Below are 19,359 nucleotides of genomic sequence, written 5' to 3' on the forward strand. Positions count from 1 at the left end.
TCTTTCCCCTGCTGTACTAGGGTCACCCAAGGAAACACTGGACTCCTGGAGCCAGTTCTGTCAGCTGAAGTTCTTCAGAAAAACACACCGACAAAAGAGGTGTGGTCCAGTTCCCATGGCATACACTGTGAACCTGAGCAAATGCCATCGGCTTCTCTCACCACTTTAGGTCACTGGTTCTCAGCCTTGCATGAGCTGAGACGGGAACATAAAGAAATATGGTTATGGGGGATGGAGGAATATATTAGTAATAGCGGTAGATACTGCATGCATGGGACACAAGCATACAGGGAACTAAGTAGGCTTTGAAGAGGTTTGTTTCCTCTTAGTTGTTCCACTGCTGGTTTCTTTTTTTTTTTTCTTTTTTGCTGGGGTAGGAACCTTCCGTGTCTATTCAAATTTAATAGCTGAAGTGTAACATTTCTCAGACAGTAATGTATGTAGGTCACTGGTACTCAGTGCTATAAACTTTTTGCTTCCTCCCTAATGGGAGAGCTGTTCAAAATAGAGGCAGCAGAAATTCTGTTCACAATGCTGGAGAAACATTTTGCTAAATGACATCAACTAATTTTCACCACTTAGTGGAAAGCAATAAAAAACTTTTATTTGCACTCACAGGAGAGAGTCTTTAGCAAAATGTTTCTATCCTCATGAAAAGTTGAGAGACGGAACTGCTTCTTTCAGGTTTCAAACCTGGAAACGGAAGATCAGAAAACACAAATGCCTCTTCTTTGATCATGCCTTGCATTAGACGATCGGCCCTGACGGGTGTGTTGTTATAAAGTTAATTTCCAGAAAGAAAGTCTTTACAGGCATGCTGAAGGCCAAATTCTTTATCTTGCAATTTTGCATCTCTTAGATCAAAATGGATCTCTTTCCTAACTCCTTTGCTAAGCCTTAGCTGTGAGAGTTAGTTTAGTTTGAAGGAAGCACGGAAACTTCTGGAGAGACCAGATGAACCCTGGTCCATGGTGAGCAATAGCAGGTAAGAGCAGATCAGGACTGTTATGCCACAATACAGATCTGCCAGGTGCAAGCCATTCCCTTGGTCCCATTTTCAAGGGCACATTAGTTCTGCTTTCTTTTGGTTTGTTTCAGAATACATTAAAAAGTGTCCACATTTCTATGCTGCAGTTGAAAATCCTTTCTAAGAGGATGGTGAATTAATTTTTACATATGAAGGATGTCCCTGTGAAAAATTATAACATGTTAGCATTTAGGTAAACAAAGATTTAGCTATACTTTTTTCCCCTTGATCATTTCTTGGAGATCTGTGCTTTCATTGGATATGAACTCTTCATCAAAATATCTGGGCTTCTCTATCTGCAAATGAATGATAATGATGCATATATTTGGAGGGAAGAAAAAGAAGTGGTATTAGAGATCTTAAAGATTTAGACATGTTATCCTGCCTTCTGTAGCTTTGTTGAGTGACAGATAGGCATGTGATAGCATAAATCTTGGTGTGTAATACAGGTTGTGAAAACAACATGTGTCATACAGTATACAGATGTGGGGCACGCAGAACCTTATTTTGGGCATTTCCTTGCCTGTGAATGCTTGATATTGGCACTTCAGTTTGAGGAGGAAGTCTTACGTATTTCACAAATGAGATGGGGGCAGGAGCGGTTTCATCATGTGCCACCACAGTGGCAAAGGCAGCTGTCGGGGCTGGGGGCTGTATTGCTGGTGCTGGAATAGTATCGTCACTATTCATTCGTTCGCTCGTCGGTTCACTCCAGCAAACTGGGTGGTGGAATAGCAGCGCTGGCACCACTGTCTGTGAGGATCTGGCTAGAGCAGGATGGGACATACACTTTGGTGCTTAGGTTGGCTTTGCCATGAAGCTAAGAAAATGACAATTAAGAGCCTGTGCATAGGTGTCTACCAGTGAGCTATGTGTCTAGGCTCCTACCACGGCAGTGGAGGATGGTTCACTTGCCTTGCCACATGCACCATCTAGTGCCACTTGAGGTGTCTTAGAGCACTTTGCCTGGCCTCCAGCAGTTGGTCCGGAAGGCCTCAGATCTCCCACAGATCCTCTGTCATATCTACCTGAGCCATTGCTGGGTATCTGAGACGTGCCCATGGGGATGGTGCATACAACCCAGGGCCAGTTGCAGTTCCTTGCCCTTCTGCAGGGACACTCATGAGCCAGACAGGACAGCTTGGGGTCTCCAAAACAGCTCTAGATGCCTCTGTTTAGGTAACAGATCCCTGCCTGGGAGTCCACCTGGAGCACAACGACTCTCCCTGCTCAGCTGGCTGAATCCAGCATCTCTCTGGCAGCGCTGGAGGGGTGCTGACAGCAGAGGACCCAGTTCCCGGGGAGTGGGTCACCCTCAGGGCAGGTTAAGGCGGCTGCAGTGTCCCCCCACTTCCTTGCCTCTGCTTTCCTCTCCTTCCAGCCACACCGTCTCCCCTCCCCTCCCTGATTGCTTTGGCCCACTCGGCTTCCGCTCCCCAGGCTTTTTTGTAGTAGCTTCATGGCTTCAGGTAAAGTCCCCCAGCACCACTTCCCTCACCCCCCATCTCCTTACTCAGCCCTTTCAGACCTCCCTGCTCCCTGCTCTGCGCCTCCAGGCCCCCTCCCCTCTCACTCCCACGCTCCGCTCCCCTCTGCGTACCCCTGCCCCGGCGCTCCCCACATCTCGCTCAGACCCCCGCGCCCTGCTCTGCTCGCTCTGCGCAGGGACTGGCCCTGATCCCCGAATGCTCCCCTGGGGTCACACTTGGCCTTACTGCGAGCTAAACCCTGTGTCGCACAGGCAGAGCAAAGCGACAGCCGGAGATGGAGAGACAGGGCAAAACCAGACCTCCATCTGTTCGTGTATCCAGTCCAGGAAGGAGGTGGTTCGGCTGTAGACGCCCGGCTTGTTCTTTTCTGCACAGCCCACGCCAAAGCTGGTGGTCCCCACCAACTTCCAGACACTCGTATCTTCACATGCTAAAGGGCCTCCACTATCTCCCTGCAGGACAAAGAATTCAAACAAACGTCAGTGCCCCAGAAAAGGAAGGGAACATCTATTTGGAGGGGTAGGGGAAGAGGCACAGTCCAGTAATTCAGTATCTATCTCCTATTTCTGCTCTGTTCTAGGACCTGGGAAAAGCATAGTTGCAGCAGAAGTCGGAGACTTCTCAGAGACATGTATTGGATCCTGGTTTTTTCCCCCAGTTAGGAGTACCGTACAACAGAAGCGACATTGAAGCTTGCTGCTAAAGAACAGGTAGGTGCTGGGCAGCGTGCCTGCAGGCAGGCTGTCGCTAATCTGCAGTCTCCATGCCATGGTCCTGGTCTCTCACGGCTACTTCTCTCAAAAAGCTTCTGGCTGTTGGGCTGAGCAGAACCCAGGGTTGCAACAGCAAGCTTGTACCCCACCTCCTTCCCTGCCTGCTGTCTCGCACACTGATTTTCTGCCCCTTCCCAGACACTTTGCTAAGCAGATTCAACCCAATAGACTCACATCTAAGTACTGAAAACTAGCAACTTCTTTTTCTGGGGCAGTTTCCTGCCCTATGAGCATCAAAGCCAGCACAACAACAGGAAAAAAGGGAATTTGGAACAAGCCTCACCCTTTAGCGAGTGGGGCTCATTTTGTCACATGGAGCCATAGGCTGAACATGATGCCTCTGGGCAGCTCTCCCAGGCACGGTGACATGCTGGTGCCAGGTACCTTGCTGGGGGGGGCGGTGCAAACAGGCGCTTCAGTGAAGATCTATGCACCTAATGCCTTCGCTTTGTCTTGTCCCCTGTGTAATGGGCATTGATCAAATCTGGAAACATGCGGTTCCTCCCCAACCCTTGCTTTTCATCTGCGACTAGCTAGGTGAGTCCAGATTAGTGTGTATGGGGATGAGACCTGGTAAAAGGTGAACGCCATCATGACTCTGACAGTGATTTTGAATCATCACCACCCTGTGATGTGAAGGATCCTCCGATCCATCGCTGGTACGAACCCATCTCCCCCAGACTCATTACCAATTGTCTGAGTTACTCAAAAACCTCTTTCTTCCTTCCCCCTGCCTCACTCTACTTTTTCCAAAATCACATGCTTCTGCTTCTCTCTTGATATATGCTTTGGCTGCTTTTCACCATGGGGTTTCTACACCTTGTAGGTCTCCAGAGCTGCTCACAGTGCAGTGCAGTTCAGTGCAGTGCAGAGGCCACAGCCAGGGCGAAGAAAGGATGGTGCCATGCTGTAGCACATGCAAGAAGTTAAAAAATATCTTAAGTAAATTTGGCTTCAGAAGTATCAGATATGGTCCACAGAAGAAATATAAGAACGGGATTGTTGCATATGAATGCATTCACGGTCAGCAATCGATATTCATGGTAAACAAAGTAAAATGGCACAAAACCAAATGTTTGCCCAAGAAAAGCCTGGGAGTGCCTTGTGATATGTTATCGCTCATGTTTTTCCATTGCTGATGTTAATGAACACAGTTGCAGTTTGGAAACTCCCATACCTGGCAGGTGTCTACCCCTCCCTTTAGAAAACCGGCACAAAGCATTGAAGGAGTTATGATCCCACCATAGACATCCCTGTGATTGCAAATTGCATTAGAAATCAGAGGAACACCTGCATAATTCATGGTGTCAGATGTATCACCTATTAAAAACAGAAAAATAAAACAAAGAAAAGGACTCACTGTCCTTGAAACTAATCTCTGATTATAAACAGAAAATATTTTTTGCATATGAAGAATCAGCTAGCAAAGGTGGAAGAAATATGGTTAAAATTACATACAAGTCAGGCAACTAGATGTCTCATCACTTACAGAATCCAGTAACTAGCAACTCTATAGAGCTGTAGATTAGATTATCACAGTATATAATGTAAAGCAGTACATTATGTGTTTCTACTTCAAACTAGACAATCAATGACAGTAATGAACTTAAAAGCTAGTTGGATACTGTCTTCAATACTAGTGCCAAAGTTTGTGCCAAATTTATCCCCTGTTCCATTAGTCAACAAATCATCTGCAAACATCTGGTTTATTTTATAAATAATTATTTTATTCAGAGCCTGAATGAATCATTTCTACAGATGGGAGTAATTGCACACTGTCTATTGCCAATTTATAGCTGACTTTCTGTGTGGTAAACCTCGCTTTTGTTTTTTTCCCACTTTTCACTATTATCTGTAGGTCAGGTAACACACTGTTCTTATTCTCTGAACAACAGGAACACATTAAATGAGACAAATGAAGAATAATAAAAACAATGACCTGAGAAATCAAGTATTTTCACATGAAACTGATTCAGTATATATTATTGACTAATATGACCTGTGAGTCATGGTAAAAAAAAAAAATTCCCTTTTCTTTGTGACATTATTCACAGATTCAATTTCTACATCATCCAGCCCTCCTGCAAATACATACATGCTTTCTCTGAAAAAAATGGATGGTTGATTCTTAGATTCATTCTGTGTTTTATAGGCTTGAAGTTATAAAGGGGACAGCCTGTTTGGTGTTGACACCAGCTGTACAACATTCTGGCTGGTGTTGTTGTCTACATGTGATTTTTCAGCCTTTTCACAGAGTGTACCCATCCATTCCTTGTGATATGGGTTTGCACAGCACTTTTGCCTTCTTTGACCCCATATGTATGTATGTGAGATGTTTTTATGTAGTGTAATCAACAGCAGACAATTTAAAATACCTCCTTCCACAGTTGCTCCCCATCCTGATATCCAACACATTTTCCCTTCTGGGAACTGTTCACCAAAATTAGGCAGACAAATTGGCTCTATGTGACCTATTTTTAAAAGAGAAAGAGAGAAGAGAGAACTGCTTTTAAAATCTGGCAAAAAAATTGTATGCCTCAGTAAAACTTGAGGATTTGGCTTGCAGTGAACTTGTTATGAACAGCACCCGCTCCCCACCTAAAACAGCCAGGCAGTTCTGCAGGTCTTTTGTCGTATGGCCCAGGTCCGAAACGGTACCTACACCGGCCCTAATGAGCTTCAGGTGTGAAGCAACAGAAGGAGGTGTTGGTGTGTCAATAAACCGAAGAACGAGCAAACAAGAAATACGCCGTGTACGCAGCTGCCGGGCGGACGGGAGACCCCACGGCACGCCGCTGGGGCGGAGAAGTGGCCTTGGCTGACCACGGCACCACTGCACGGCCCCTCCTAACAGGTTTTGTGCCGCGGCACGCGCAGAGCGCCGTGCGCGCGCACGCGCGCGCATCTCTGCACTCCTCTGAAAGGGGAACAGGACACCTAGGGTGCTCTCTGCTTCCCACCCATCAGCTCGTGATGTTTCGGGACCGCTCGGTTCTGGGGCGCTGGATACCGTCCCAGCTCATCGGTGCCTGACGCTTGTCGGGACAAGCTGCAGCGTGTCAAGATGAGCTGGCACTTAGGAAAAGGGAGGGAAGATAGGAGATATTACTGGGCAGCTCCTAGGGGTTGAGTTCTCCACAGTGCAATGGTCCCAGCTCAAGGCATCACGCCCCCCGGGTGGAGACCCCAAGCCCCCCGGGCTGCCCCCAGCCCCCCAGAGCACGGCGGGTGTCTGGCTCGGGTGTGGAGCCGTTACTGTTCTTGACAGCCTCAAAAACTTATTCCTGAGCACAAGAAAACAGCACTAGCTGTGGCATAAAACAGAACAGAATTGAGCTTAGTTTTCATTCAAAGTGGAAGTTTAAAGTATTTCAAGAGAATTGATTCAGGAACTGACAATCTAGGTGTGTCAGAGAGAGCCATCTCCCCTTTGCAGAGGTCTCACAGTGATTCAGAGGTATTGACAGGTGATCATTTAAATTCATACAATATTATTATATATTATTTCAATACACTAGCTGTGCCAGCTGTAGGTAGCATCCTGCTAAGAAAATAAAAGTAGTTTTAAATTAAAAGCATCATTATATTTGAACTGCCTTTTCTTCTCTTTTAAATTTAAGCTTGATTTTCAGCTTTGGACACTGCTGTGTCTCCCCGTACTCACGGGAAAGGAGAGTGAAGGAAAGGACATGATAAAAATCTCCATGACCTCCAAGTAAAATGAGGTGGGGCATTTATTTTAGATAGGAAAAATATTTAGAAAGAATAAAGTTAATGTTTGCCTTTTATTAAAAGCCTTCGGTAAGCCAATACCAGAACAGACTGGGAACATTTTGCAGAACCTGTGACCACGTTGTTGCTCTCTGTGCCTGGGTATCGAGTGCAGAGGAGTTCCTGATAGCGCGGCCGGATGGGTTTCTGCCGGTGTAGTCTGAGCGGGGATGGCTGCCTTGCCATCACAGCAGCAGGCTGGCTACGCCTACGCTGCACATCTCTCATTGCTTTGAGAGGCGGCGGCGATCTACTCGACTGTCCTGGGCCAGGCATAGGATGCCCACAGAAATTTCCCTATCTGTACTCGGAAAGACCCTTCTTGCTTTTAGCTAGAAAGGTGAGAACGTCAAGTGAGAGCTAACAGAAAGAGTTACCGTTGAGAGCAAGCGGTGCTGCCAGTTTCATCAGTGCTATATCATTTCCCATTGTCTTGGGTTTATAATTTCGATGGTATATAATTTTTTCCACTGAATATGGGTGAACCTGGGTGTCGTGCTGTGTCACAAAACCAACCTGCACGCTCCATGAGCTCGGCAAGTACAGGCTGAAACAAAGAGTTAGGAGAGAGTGAAAAACCTTCAAGAAAATCCTCAGGTTTTCTAATTGTCTCCTGAGCTTATGAACCACACAAAACTCTACAGGCAAATAGCTACAGTCTGCTGTACTTGCTTACCTACCTATCAATATCGTCTATGTTTTGCATCTAATTTAAAAAAATATAGAAAGGGTGATTAACCTTAGCAACACACTGGGTCACTGGTGTATTATCTGTGCAGCTTTCTACAAATACATAAGTTTTGCATTGGCCTGTCCTCCTATGTCACCCTGCAGCAGTCGATGCTGCTGCCTGGCACACCTGGCACATCTGGCTAGCTCAAGAGGCACTTGTGGCAAGGCGTTTGCAAGGGAGAGGTTTTCCTTCTGGAAGGTTCTTCGACCCCCAGTTCATGAGCAACCACATCTTTCAGCCTCCAGCACACCAGCAGCTCCTCTTCTCTTGGATTCACTCCACCGGGCTAGCAGTGGGTTAGCAGTGGTGCTGGGAAAAGGCTCCAGGGATGTGAGTTGTGTTGCCAGCTCCCAGCCCCAACAGCCTTTGAACACCACAACCCGCTTGGTTGTGCAGGACAGAGCTAAGGACAAAAGCCCTAAAATGCTTAATTCCCAAGTAATTATTTTTATGGCTCTAAATAGGATCTAGAAGTGGGATTTGTCTGTCCCACCTCTTCTCCCTACGGGGTATAAAAGCGTCCTACAGGTCTTGCTTAGAAGCAGGCATCTGTGTTGTGGGTGCCTGAAAGCGGTCAGACAAATCCCGTTTTAGCTGTCTAAATGCCTTTGGTGAAAGTGGCCTGGAGTCTGTAAGAGTGAGAAGAGCTCTCCTGCACTATTAGCAACAAACAAGACTGCAAAACCAGGCAACTCATTATAAATGAGAGACAGGGCTATGTTTATAATTACACAAAGAGGAGTAACTGTTTAGCATCTATTTACAACTCAAAGACTACTTCTAACAGCATAAAAAGGAGCAGTGGGTACGTGGTAAAGGGCGCTAAGCACAGTACAGCTCACTAACTACCACTGATTGATCCTGCCAACTTGAAAATTATTTATTTTGGAGTAATTTATTTGGGAGCTCCAGAGTACCAGGGCAGCCAAGTACAAATTCCTACTGAGCTGTTAACTCACATGCAATGTATAGAAAATGCAGATTGGGATACCTAAAATCTAGCACTTAAATGTTGTTTTCAGCTGATTTCCCAGGAAGTTTGGAGTGCCTGGAATATCTGACAACTGGGGACCCTGATTTGAACCACTTCTTGGGGAGACTTTTTTTCAATAAAGGCTCGTACTCATGCAAGGGGAGAGAGAGAGAGTTTAAATGTTATGGAGCAAGCCCATGAAATAAGGATAACCCAATCTCACCTGCAGTTTATTTTTAAGAGAAAGCATGGTGCATTAGTCCTCCTCTGCAGTGGCCCCATGCACAGACCTGCTGCAAGCGGGTTCATTGGGACACTCCGAGCAAGGCAATTTAGGGACTTACTCGTAGACGCAGTGGGCGGCCGTGATGATCCAGCGTGGGGTGATGACGGACCCCCCACAGAGGTGGTGCCCATGGAACTGCAGGCTGACCTGCCAGGGCCACTGCCGGAGGGAGGACGCGTTGCCCCCCACGATCCGTGGCCCATAGCTGGCCCGTGTCCCGCACACTGCCAGAAAGCAAAGGTTACGGTCCGTGAAGGAAATGCAGGCATGTTTCTGGTCACCTTCAGCCCCTCTACTCCCAACCTTGCTGAGGCTGGGAGGTCTCTGCAGCAGGACCGTCCCCATCCCCATGGCCCACATCTCAGGCTGTGGCAGTCCCCAGAGGTTTCTCCTCCTCCCTCCCATCCCTGCAGCATCATGCCTGGCAGCGGTATGGGGGCTGCGGGGCTCGCATCTTCTCCCCTGGAGACGTAGTGGTCAGCTGAGCTGTAAAACCCACCGTCCTTAAATGCACAGGGTCCCAGGGGCCCGCATAGGCAGGCTGGAGCACCTCCTCTCCCCTGGTGATTATTTTGCTGTTCTTTTTTCACTTTTCAGTCTCCCAATCTGAAAACTAGCTGCCATGGAGAGGTCTGGGATGAAAGCTCTAATGTTAAGACAGAATTTCCCTTTCCCTGCCAAGATGGCACAGGGTTGGAATTACAGTACCAGTCCATGGACTCAACTCACAATCCTTAAACGTTTACTTCCTGCTGTGATTCTCACTGAAGCACTCCTGCTACCTAATGCTCCCTATCTGTCCTGCCAGCCTATTCTCACTTTCTGAAATTCTTTTAAATTTCATATAAGTAATATAATTTTCCTTTGGTGAGATAAACTGATGGTATAGTATGCCCTGAGTACACAATTCCTCCCGACTCTTGCCATGTAGTGGATGAAGAAGGACAGTTTCTGATTTTATTTTTACTTTTCCTGATCCTTACCCAGACATTTTAGGATGATCACATTGCCAGAAGTGCATTCCTCTCTAAGATGAAAAGACAGTGCAGTATTAGTTCCAAATACTGGAGGTTTTTTTCAATGTTGTGTCATCTTCCTGTACAGCTCTGTGCACATAAATGTAGGTAATTTATATACTGAAAGAGGTACAAAGTCATGTACTCATCCAATCTACTTAGGGCATTTAGGTGAAATGCTTAAGTTAGGAGCTCAGGCACCGCAGGGAGCCTGCAGACCGTATGCTGCCCCGCTGAAGAGTGGTTCACTCTTCCGTGAGGGGAGACTCATCAGCAGTTTTCAACGTGTGATCTGTAGTCTCCTTGGGTCCATAGCTTGCTTCTCAGTGAAAGGTAACTAAGAAAAACAAGCAATTGTCAAGAGGAAGAAATGGACCATAAAAGGTTCATAAGCCCACGGGGAACTATCTAGGGATCTGTAAACTGAAACAAACCGCTTCACAACGGGAAAAGATAAGTGCCTGGTGTCTATCCATTTGCAAAAAAGGGATCGTGGGACAAATAGGCTTTTCAAATAGCCCATTTTAAAGCCTGTGTTAATTTTAATGAGCCTTGGTTCAGGCTCTTAATTCATATTCCAACAAGACTGCTACAGGACCTCGGTCTATGATGCATAACAACACCAACCACTTATGAAGCACCAGATGCCTGAAAAAACAGGCAACAATCTCAGACTATTAGTAATTCTCCTTCTGTTGATTACTCTCATTCTGGCAGGATGACTAAGCTGAGGCATACCTGAGGTTTGTTGCATTGTGCAGGGACGTCACTTGATCCGCTGATAACCAGTGGCCGAGGGATACGAAATGTCTTTGAAACTGTTTTTCGACTGCAGCCACAGGCAGGTAACCTGAACTCACGTAACTGCAAATAAGCCATAAATACAGCTTCCTCAGACAGCATTTCAGTAATCTGTTTAAATAATTCAGTGGTTCTGCTAATGAAAACCCAGTGTAACAACGACAATAATCAGATTCTGACACTTGATAAAGTAATCATATCCTCCCCAAGAAACGCTTCTTATAGCGTGCACGTATTTTTGCCATAATCATGTGTGGAAGTCACACACGCTGAGAGGCATTTAACTGACAGAGAAAGTAAATTTTAATTCTAATATTGCAAGAAAGCTTTTATTGTAACTGGTTGGCACATTTCCTGAAGCACTAAGAAGTTCATTGTCTCCTTTTTCTAGAGATATATTTTGCAGCAGGGAGGATGAATAATTTGTAATTTTTTCCTGTCTTTTTTGTTGAACAATTAAGATGTATTTTATCCTAAAGGCAAGAAGAATTTATTCAAAGCAGCTTTATATTGCTAACTACAATGTGCAGAAATCAGAATGACACCACTGTAAGAAATAACAGAGCATCATTACAAGTCACAACTTCAAACCCTTTCTCAGTTGTGTGAAAGTTTGTGAAAGAAATTGTGCTTTTTCAGGAATGGGGTTAATCCAGTAAGAACAGCCTGGCCAGGTTCTTCTCTAATTGTGAGGCGGACCTTAAGTCCTAACAGATGTCATGATGTGAATCATATATACAATTTTCCTACAGAGGAAGTAAAAGAAATGGAAAATGCTCATATGTTTTTTAGTGCTTCTCTGACAGGCTGTAAGATACTAGAGAGACAAGTAGGATACAGGCACCTGCACCCCATAGGGAAGATTTAACCAAACCATTGTATTTAGCCATCATCCAGGATTTATAGCAGTAATAAATGGTATTTGCAGTGCACAAGTATTCAGGACTATTTCCCACATCATCCTAAAACTCCTCAACCATATCATTCACAAAGGTGGATTGTTGAGTCCTTTTTTCTTTTAAACCACAGACTAATACAAGGTTTCATTAGAATGATTGAAAACCTCAGAGTCTGTTCAAAATGCCGAATAAAGTTCCTTCCATTTTGTGTTCATACCTTGAGAAACCCAGGTGCTTGCAGGTAGTATTTCCATACTCTGCCTTCCAGTCGTCGGAGCAGACCGTTCTCCAGGATCCAGAAGTGAACACTTGCAGCACTGCTTTCTTGCCGCTCAACCTGACTTTGAGATTCAGGAGAAGAAAATCCTGAGTGAGTTGTGACGAAGAACCACTGTGTACGCAACAGGTACACAACAGTGTCAGTGCACCACTGTGGCATTCACATTCCTTGGTTCTCTGAGTTTTTACTGCTTGACTTTTTCATCACTTACATCCTTTGACAGAATTTTTCTGTGGAGTTGTTTTTTTTTTCCCCTTTAAGGAAGGGAACCAAGGTACGCTGAGCTAGAGCAGCCAGGAGAAAAAAGTCTATGCGTGTGGGAATGGGTCGGGGATGGTAGCACTAACACAGATGGAGAAGGCTGCCTTGCCCTTACCCATTGCAGCGCGTCGGAGCTGCAGGTGCTTGGCACCGAGGAAACCGGCCATCAAGGTAAATGTTGAAAGGTGGTTGGCACCTCCCGCCCTGAACAGCGCAGTCAGAGAGGTGGGATGCTTCTGCACCCAGGCACCCCGGGCTACCGTGGAGTTTCCTGCCTGCTTCCCTCTGCTGAAATGGGGCTGGTGTGTCTGGGCTGAGGAGTGTGTAAAGGCTGGGGAGGGGGGAGAAGAGAGGAGAGGAGAGGAGAGGAGAGGAGAGGAGAGGAGAGGAGAGGAGAGGAGAGGAGAGGAGAGGAGAGGAGAGGAGAGGAGAGGAGAGGAGAGGAGAGGAGAGGAGAGGAGAGGAGAGGAGAGGAGAGGAGAGGAGAGGAGAGGAGAGGAGAGGAGAGGAGAGGAGAGGAGAGGAGAGGAGAGGAGAGGAGTTGAGTTTGGGAGCTCAGCTCCAAGGACTCCCTCTCCGCGCCAGCCTGGTTCTGCTCAGCGAAGCCCTTCCCCGCAAGCGGCTCTTTACGCCAGCCCGGCTGCAGGGCTGAGCTGCTCCATGGAGCCAGCACGGCTGCGAGCTGTGCTGCCTCCAGCCAGGAGACCAGCAGCCCTCACCCACCATCTCCAGCCACCACTCACGGTCCCTTCGTCCTGCTCGCCGCCATGCCCTCCTCGCCCCTGCACCCCACACCACGGCCGCGGCCGGGGTGCCGAGCCCCGCGCGAGCGGGAGGCGCCTGGGCCGGGGTGGGGGGGGGGGGCACGTCTACGTGGTCTTCCCAGGGAGAAGGGTGGCCACACGCTGTAAACACCACAGTCATCTTCCACAGCACGGGACAGGGAGGGACTGTTTAAAATGACCCTATGATGCCCAAAGCCATTACAGAGAGGAACTGGGGCATGAGGGCATACGTTTCACACATGAAGCGGCAAACTCGGCAGTACTCGATGCGCAAAAGGCAGTGCTGATTTCTCCTGTTCCCACGTCCCTTAAGATAATAACGGGCTTTTGCAATCTCCAAAACCAGCACAGTGCAGCTGTGTGCCAGTGAATACAGAGAGTGCTGTATATACGCACCGTAACGCAGTGACGCTATACCTTGCAGGCAGAGGGAATGCCAACAGTCAAAAAGCATCTAGACTTCTAACAGAGAAACATGCCCGAGATGGCGGTAGCAATATTCAGCAATCATCACATTTACCTTGAAAGCAGTTTGATTTCTCATAAACTGTAAATCAATACCTCAGAGAGATTGTTCCTCTGAAGTGGTGATTTAGATAATCCATCAGTCTCTACCCTTCCTGTCTCACCCAAACTCGTTATAACATGCAGTTCTTGATACCGTGCCAGGTGCTACAGGAGGAGGTAGGAGGGATTTATAATAAAATTTAAATTACCACATCCGTACTCATCCTCCCCTTCTTTACAGTTGAAGACACCATTGCACCTGGCTGATTTCTGGATACACTTAAAGGATGATCGGCAGCGGAACTTCCCAATGCAGTTGTATTGGACTAACAAGAACGAAAGAAAACAGGGTGGTGAAAGCACACTTGGATATTAATTTAACACTTCTGACTTCCATTATCTGGCCAGGTTTCTGTCTTGCTAAGGAAAAGACAACTCCTGTACTCTAGGAACTTTTGAAATACAACCTGGAGGTTGCTAGATGGTGCTGCCAAACTCATCCATTAGTAATGACTCGTGGGATGAGTCAGCCTTGCTGGCTGTGCTGACTCCTTCCCAGCTCCCTCTACCCAGTTTATATTTCACTCCAGGGCGAGTTTCTGCCTGGTGCCTCGGCCCTTCAGCAGTGAAGCAGAGAGACCCTTGCAAAATACGACCAGTGCACTCTCTTCCTGAGGGGATGCCTCAACCTCCCGCAAGCCTATCCCTATCGCAGGTGTGAAGGCACTGCTCGAGCATCAACATATTTGGCACCTCGACCTGGGCAGGTCACACCTTCCAGTCGCAACTAAACTCATTCTGTGTTTTCTTTTCCTTTGTAGAAGTTGTTTGTGGTAGGGGAAAGTTCTTTAATTCTTTGAAAACAAACCTAGAGAAGTGCATTACAGGACAAAAATGTGGTGTGTGCTACCTGAAGCCTCCCCCAGTTTCGAAACTCTTAGCTCACCACCTGAGAGGAATCGGTGAAGTTTTACTAGAGAAAGGTTTCCTGGAGCTGCGGGTCCCCCAGTGTTGTAAATATTACACCAATCCTCTCATGAGTGCCAGATCCATTTTATCCCTACATGTAAATAAAATTTAAAGCCATCACATCAACAAGATTTTTTATTTCAGCGAACAAGTTGCAGTAGCAGTTTAATTCCATTCTAAGTAAAAGGCTCATGAAAAATTCAGCATTTGAATGGTTAAACGAGAACTTAATGAATAACTAATTGTACTCACCACCCAGGCCAATGGCAACTGCTAGGATTACTGCAAGGAATAAGCCACAGATATACGGAAAGTATTTTAGGGAGATAAAAACATGGCACATGGAAGGTGGCTCGATATCTCCTAGAAACCAAACGGAGAGAACAGATTCTGTGAAGTTAAACCAGCTTGAGTTTGCAATGAAAAAGATTTATCTAACATTAAAGTAGATGTCAGTAGTAACCCCTGCATACGCTTGGTGAGCTGACCTGACCCAGAGGGGTTCGGATCCCCCGTCTCAGGGGCTGAGAAGGCTCCAAGTGCTTTGGGGCTAGCTCTTGCTCTCACACACCCCTTCAGCATTCGCCTTGCAAGGTGTCTGAATCACACCCTTACAGAGCACCTGTCCTGTCCTCAATGCAATCAAGAATATGAGCTCTAAATTTTTATTTTTGTGGGCTACATCACACTGTAAGCTTTAGAAGCATATGAGCACCTCTCCTGAAAGCATTGAGTCCTGGAATAAAAAAGAAATTCTGTCTTGTTTGTGTAATCAAACCTGTGTACAGGGTACAGGAATACTCTGTGCAGACTTCAGAAAGGTCAAGTGGACTAATAAATTCTTCTAGTGGAAGTAGCGAAGAACAAGCTAGTTTTAGTCTCCTCCTAATGACCATTCCCATCTGTGATGCCTCCTGACTCTTGCTGGTATCAAGCCCATGGTCCTGGTGCTCTCCCCAGCTGTAGCCCCAGCTGGACGCTGCTCTGAGCACTGTGTCTGGGACAACCGAAATCCTGGGATGAGGCCGGAGGCCACATAGCTCCACGTCATGCACCGGGGAGCTAAGTCCCATGCAAAATGCTTTCCTCCAGAGTCGGGGTAACAGAGGCATGGGAACAAGTAATAGGAGCCTAAAGATTTGAACAGGAGCAGGGATACTGGAAAAGACAGGACTAGCTAGTAAATAGCTGCTCAAGACAAAAAGAAGGAAAGTCACTGGTCCCTTTGGACTTGCAAGCAAAGTTAACTGAAAATGACAGAAAGCTAAATTTGCAAAAAAACGGGACCCCCAAACTAGTCTTGAAATATGTGGGGAAAAGCGGATCTGTTCAAAGCTTTGTTATAAAGACAAGGAGAGAACTGAGCGATGGCTAAGTTTTCCTTGAGTTTTCAAGAAAAAAATATGCATCTAAAGTTAAAATATACGTCAGTAGTAATTACTGAATACATTTCATGAGCTGGATCAGTCCTGCTCACCAACCACCTCCATAGCTGACCTCAACTTAGTGGTATTGTCAATCTGGAAGACAACAGATTCCACTGAAAATAACTAATAGTTCATTTATTTCGAATGTATTCTGATATACAAAGGGCAAAGTATGGGAAAATAGCATACACAGCTTGGTCATGGGTATACACAGGAACTGGCAGAACCTTGTCTTAAACTTCAATTCATACAGCTCTTCACCCCCCCATTCTTCAAGGTTTGAATTTGAGATCGGCAGACACAGTCAGTCAAGGATGAGGAGTGTCTCCCAGTGCTCACAGACCCACAAGTAAATCCCGGCCTACACGGAGTCTCTCAGCAGCAGCTGAGTAACTGGTTTTGGCAATGGAGTTGGTGTCTGGTATGACAAAAATCTTAGACAGCTGTAGTAGTTAATGGACTAGAAAACTGAATTGCTCTATCTTCATCCTTGATGCTAAGCCTGCCTCTGTTGAAGTTAATGGTTATTTTTGCCATGAAACCTATGGGAAGTAGCAAACACACACGCTATTCATGCAAGGTTGCTGTATTGTATATTCAGTTTCTTAATGGACAAATTTCCAGGTTGGTAAAATTTCAAATAAGCCATTCAAAAATGTGTCTGAAAAGCGTGGGCAAATATTTGCTATGTGGCTGAAGTGTGTGAATAATCTGGCTATGAAAAACACTTGCATATGCAAGCTGACACAACGTGTCATCACCTGTTAACACGCTGGCAAACCTCACGGCTGGGGGAGTGCGGTTGTGTTTCTTGTTCCTCTAAGTGATCACTTTCTCTGACTGAGTGGGCAAGCATAGTTTTGCAAGGCTAAAGACCTACATTATCCATTTAGATTACAAAGGTCAAAAAGCTGTGCAGCATCCCTACCAGATCCATCCGCACTGGGGTCCACTTTTGCTTGTGGTATGAAGAAAAATCTTTTGAAGGAAAACTGAATTTCTGGTACTGGTGGTTCGTCTTCTGTAATAGAGATGATTTCAAGACTTCCACTACTGGGATTTGTCTCTTGTACCTGACTCAATAAGAGAAAAAAGGGAAAGAAAAAAAAAAAAGGAAGATAATCACCTTGTAAAATGTTGTCATAGAATCATAGAATAGTTTGGGTTGGAAGAGACCTTTAAAGGCCATCTAGTCCAATGCCCTTGCAATGAGCAGGGACATCTTCAACCAGATCAGGTTGCTCAGAGCCTCGTCCAACCTGACCTGGAATGGTTCCTGTGCTGAGGACTCCACTGTTGGACACAGTACATTAAGTTAAGCACTTAATGTTCATGAGAGGAGCCCTTATAAGTAATTTACCAGCAAACTACTGAAGTTAATTTTTGTTCAAATTTATCTAAGCACCATAGCTTAGTTTAATAACTGACACCGGGGGTGTGAATCCATCTCCTGCTCTTTAATTGCAATAGGAAACCAGAGAAAGACTAGAAAGCCTGTGACACCTGCACAGCACCTGCAGGATCCTCATGCAGGGGCCCACTGAATTTTACTACAGAAAACTTTTGATCACTTTCTTCACAGTGAAAAACAATGTAAATGGGCTACACTAGAATTCAGGAAATAGATTTGAAGTGCTAATTTCTAACTCCAGTTCTGCACACTGCCACTGGCAAAAGGAATCAGATTTTTGAACTCACAGAAATAGGTCCAGGTTTGTTAAAGACAGTGTAGCTGGTGAAATGTAAAAGCAGCGTAAGTGTTTGCAGAGTCAGTCCCAGAAAATGCTTACAATAACACATTTTAGGCAAAGGATATGTGTTTTGTCTATGAGACTGTGTCTTTAAGTCACCCGGAATCTTTTCACCTTTCAGTAGACAACTGCAGTAAGGTTTCTTCTCTTTCATTTGATGAAATATCATGTACATTTCAATGAGCATAAATTAAATTTTATATAGGATCTGCTAGCTTTAAGGCAGAGAAAAGGACAGTTTGCTGTGCATGGTTGTTAAATATTTTAAAAAAGCCATTCTAACTGGTGCATAGGTTGTCCATCAGGAAACAACACAGTGTTGTGAAGTATACTACAAGAAAAATAAACACTGATGTGTCGTTTATTTAGAGGATCTCACACACTCCCAAAGCTCCACTCACCTCTTCCTGAGAAGTCATAGTTAAAAGCAAAGCTGTTTTCTGTCTTCATTATAGAAAGAAACCAAAAGGAAATTCTGAGGTTGCTAAGCCGGTCTGCTCTGGAAATGTTCCCACCGAGCCGCCCGCGGCCGCCCGTTCAGCCATCGGTTGCTTTCGGCATTATGGCAGCAGCCTCTGTAATTCAACCTGGCGAGGGGTATCGGGTAGCCCCAGAGGGCACGGCTATGGAGGGGGGAAGATAAAAATTCAACGCACTTTTTAATTAGCCTAAGAGCATCAGGCAATGTTGTAGTACTCCTGTAAGCCCTCAGCAAAGGAGCACCACAAACCGCACAGGCTCGAGCTCGCTCGTCTTTTATCAGAACTCCTGCAGCTGAGAAGAGCCCGCCGATAGCGGTGGGTGGCAGAAGGCAGAAGCCCCGTACGCTCACCTTGCTCTCCCTTCACTTGGTCTAGCCTTTGTTGTGCACGTGCAGCAAAGAGCACATTTAAGAGAAAAAGACCCACGCTTTAGTTATGGGTAGCTTTATAATTAAATGTTGCGCATTATTTTGGAAGTACTTTGCGAGCAGTACCTCATGTTTCCGAAGCATCAACTCATTTGTACCCTGGGATTTAGAAAATGAAAATGCATGCTCAGCTTCATAAAATGCTCAAGGGTAGTAATAATTTGGCTTGTTTTTTGTTTTTTTTTTTTAACTAAGAAGAGAGAGTAATGACAGAGGGGAAGGTGAAGGGAAGAAGGAGGAGGAGAGATGAAGAAAAAAACAAAACAGTGTAAGTGAAACAGGCTCCTGAGAGGCCGGGGAAGAAATGAAGGTTTTCCATGACAATACCCATGTCCCTGGAACATGGCTGCAATAAGGAAAGCTTTTCAGTCCCTTTGCTATGCACGATGGAAACTGGCACTTCCAAAGGAGAGGACATCACATCACGATCCTGTTAACTGTTCACATCTATCATAGAATCACAGAATGGTTTGGGTTGGAAGGGACCTTAAAGATCATCTAGTTCCAACCCCGCTGCCATGGGCTGGGACACCTTCTACTAGACCAGGTCACTCAAAGCCCCATCCAGCCTGGCCTTGAACACTTCCAGGGATGGGGCATGCACAGCTTCTCTGGGCAACCTGTTCCAGTGCCTCACCACCCTCATAGTGAAGAATTTCTTCCTTATATCTAATCTAAATCTATCCTCTTTCAGTTTAAA

At 45.8% G+C, this 19,359-nt stretch overlaps 1 protein-coding gene across 1 annotated transcript; it reads right to left on the minus strand.

The window, feature by feature from the left end:
* Positions 1-1,733: 1,733 nt before the first annotated feature.
* Positions 1,734-18,168, minus strand: TMPRSS3 (transmembrane serine protease 3; the record flags this gene model as incomplete). Its single annotated transcript, XM_082014065.1, has 13 exons — positions 1,734-1,847; positions 2,817-2,969; positions 4,468-4,610; positions 5,666-5,761; positions 7,439-7,608; positions 9,112-9,277; positions 10,037-10,080; positions 10,808-10,933; positions 11,987-12,110; positions 13,812-13,928; positions 14,824-14,934; positions 16,927-17,071; positions 18,151-18,168. 13 exons carry the CDS (start codon positions 18,166-18,168, stop codon positions 1,734-1,736), a joined length of 1,527 nt encoding a protein of 508 aa, XP_081870191.1.
* Between the last annotated feature and the right edge of the window lie 1,191 nt (positions 18,169-19,359).

This window comes from Phaethon aethereus, assembly GCF_964289735.1.
Source record: "Phaethon aethereus genome assembly, chromosome: 1".
Classification (NCBI taxonomy): domain Eukaryota; kingdom Metazoa; phylum Chordata; class Aves; order Phaethontiformes; family Phaethontidae; genus Phaethon; species Phaethon aethereus.